Source organism: Bison bison, unplaced genomic scaffold (genome assembly GCF_000754665.1).
Source record: "Bison bison bison isolate TAMUID 2011002044 unplaced genomic scaffold, Bison_UMD1.0 scf7180017864313, whole genome shotgun sequence".
In the NCBI taxonomy this organism is placed as follows: domain Eukaryota; kingdom Metazoa; phylum Chordata; class Mammalia; order Artiodactyla; family Bovidae; genus Bison; species Bison bison.
Genome location: NW_011494885.1, coordinates 730,444 through 733,170, shown reverse-complemented (window position 1 = coordinate 733,170; position 2,727 = coordinate 730,444). Strand labels below are relative to the sequence as shown.

Below are 2,727 nucleotides of genomic sequence, written 5' to 3'. Positions count from 1 at the left end.
GACCCTCCTCCTTCCATTTGTCATCCTGCAAACTCTCTTTCTCCTTCCCTGTGGGACTCTCCTCTCCATTGTTTGCAGTTTGCCTTTGTCTCTCCCTCTGTTTCCATCTTTTGTCCCCTTTCTCCTCTTCATCCTCTCTGCAAGCTTCTCCTCGTGAAACTCTGCTCCTCACTCTTCCTCCTGCATCTTTCTCCCTCATCCCATCTCTGCACCTGCCTCCTCCCTCCATCTCACTGCAGCATCTGACTCCACCTCTTAATCCAGCTCTGTCTCTTCCCTGCTTACCCCATCTCTTCCCATCCTCCCCAGAACACACTCACCTTTTTTTTTGCTAGCAATACTTCCAAGCTTTATCCCGGTCATAGTTTGAAGTGAGTGAGCACCAACTCCTCCAGAAAAAACTATGCACCCGTGTGCAACTTTCATAGGATTTCTTGCGATAGATAAAGGGGAAGACACATTCGGGTTCGTCTGAAAAAATAGAAGGAATGGGTGAAAACATTAATGGTGGAGGGCTTACCAAAAGAAAAGGGGGCTTCCCTGGTGGTCCAGTGGTTAAGAATGCCTTGCAATGCAAAGAGACACTGGTTCCATCCCTGGTCCAGGAAGAAACCAATGCTGAGGAGCAATTAAGTCCAGGCACCTCAACTACTGAGCCCACACACTGCAATGAGGGAAGCTGGTGCACCCAGACCCTGTACTCCACAAGAGAAGCCACCTCAGTGAGAAACCCACACACCAACGAAGAGCAGCCTCCACTCGCTGCAACTAGAGAAAGACCACGTGCAGCAACAAGACCCAGCAGAGCCAGGAAAAAAATGAGTCGAAAGGGAGATGAATGGAACACAGGGGGCTGGGTCAGAAGAAGCCTGGGTCTTCCATCTAGGAGTCAGTTATGAACCAACCCTCTTCATCTGGGAAGCCACATGCTCCTCACATGAAGACAAGCTGCACACTTACCTCTCTCAGTACAGAATTTCCAGTTTCCTTGATATTCTGTATCGAGGGAACACCATAGTAATACGGAATTTTTGCGTGTGCACATATAATACTTTTTGCCTTTATAGGTGAATGGAAAAGCACATGCAGGACCTGGAAGAAGAAAGTCCTTGTTCCCTTCTTTGACTCCTAGGCTTTCATGATCTCTGGTAACTCTGGAAAATTCTCCATTCGAGATTGTCGTCTACAGAGTCCCCCGCTAAGCCCTGGGCATGTCAAGGTCTGTCTATCATGGTCCCTCCCTCAGGGACTAGTTAGATTTCTTTAACTTTGGACAGTCTCTACTTTAGCATGTGGCAGCAGCTCTGAAACCCAGACCGTGGGTTCAGGTTCCAGTCCCACCATCTCTACGTGCTCACCCTTGATGCTCTCCAGGGTTGCCCCCCTGGGGAATGTGGACACCTGCCTCCTCCTGTGACTGAGAAGATAAAATTCACTCTTGCCTGTAAAGTATCTTTGGAGGATCCCCATCACAGTCACCAGGGCACAGGTGTTAGTTTATTGCATTTGATTGTTGTTTTGCTGTCATTCTATCCCTTGTTGATTACCTTCAAAAACTGCATTAAGATCGTTGGCTTTGCTCAACAAGCTAGGAAAAGGTTTGTCGTCATACGGCATCTCCTCTAGAAGAAGAGCAGGTGTGGAGGAGGTTGATGGAAGAAGAGCAAGAACAAAGTAGGGTTAGGTTTAGGAGGGAGGAACTGCCTGAGTAGCATTGACATATATACACTTCATGAGTGAAATAGCTAGCTAGTGGGAAGCTGCTGTATAACACAGGGATCCCAGCCTGGCGCTCTGCGCCATCAACCTAAAGGGGTAGGATGGAGGGTGAGGTGGGAGGGAGGCTCAAGAGAAGGGCAAATGTATATACTTATGGCTGATTTGTGTTGTGAAATGAACACAATATTGGAATGCAATTATCCTTCAATTAAAAAAAAATAACAAGAAAGTAACAACAGCAAAAGAACATAGCAGAGCCACAACTCAAATATGACCTGTAGTGGGGCCTGCCCTGCATCTCTAACTTTTATTTTCTTTTATGTTCTGAAGTCCTGGTACCCTGAACGATAGACCTGATGACTAGAGGGCTAAACAGAACAGGCGAGGGAGACCTTGTCACGTTATACACGTGTCTATAGATACAAAGAAATAGATGTAAAGAGCGGCTAGTTGACATGTTAAAAGTATATAAGTTGTGAGGGTTGGTGTACTGATGTGAATCTGGGGAGTTGCTACTTTATCATGTGATACCAGCTCTGAATCCTGGACCCTGGGTTCAGATTCCAGCCCCACCATCTACAGAGGCATATCCCTGATGCTCTCCAGATAAGCCCTCTTGGGGAATGTGCACACCTGCCTCCTCCCGTGACTGAGAGGGTAAAACTAGCTCCTGCCCTTAAGTGTCTTTGGAAGAGCCCATCACAGTTACCAGGACACACACGTTAGTTCGCTGCATTTGATTGTTGTTTGGTTGTCATTCTCTTCCGTGGTTGATTACCTTGAGGATAAATGGTGCGAGGCAAAAATGTAGTAGTGTAAATTTCGGGAGGAAGGTCATACGTCTCTGTCGGCAGCTCATCTAGAAGAAAGGCGGGAGCAGGGGAGATGGATGGAAGCGGAGTAAGAGCAAAGCAGGGTGAGGGTTAGCTGGGATGAATTGAGAGAGGAGCATTGACATGTACACCACCATGTGTGAAATAGAGAGCTGGTGGGAAGCTGCTGTATAAC

The 2,727-nt window shown here is 47.3% G+C and overlaps 1 protein-coding gene across 1 annotated transcript in view; it reads right to left on the bottom strand.

Moving 5' to 3' along the window:
- Nucleotides 1-331: 331 nt before the first annotated feature.
- Nucleotides 332-2,727, bottom strand: part of LOC104997646 (seminal plasma protein BSP-30 kDa) — a 3,644-nt gene continuing 1,248 nt past the window's right edge. The window contains exons 3-6 of the mRNA XM_010852539.1: nucleotides 2,498-2,578; nucleotides 1,548-1,622; nucleotides 961-1,092; nucleotides 332-471 (exon numbers count right to left, since the gene is read on the bottom strand). Coding sequence (XP_010850841.1) covers nucleotides 332-471; nucleotides 961-1,092; nucleotides 1,548-1,622; nucleotides 2,498-2,578 — 428 coding nt within the window. The remainder of the gene's footprint in view (nucleotides 472-960; nucleotides 1,093-1,547; nucleotides 1,623-2,497; nucleotides 2,579-2,727) is intronic.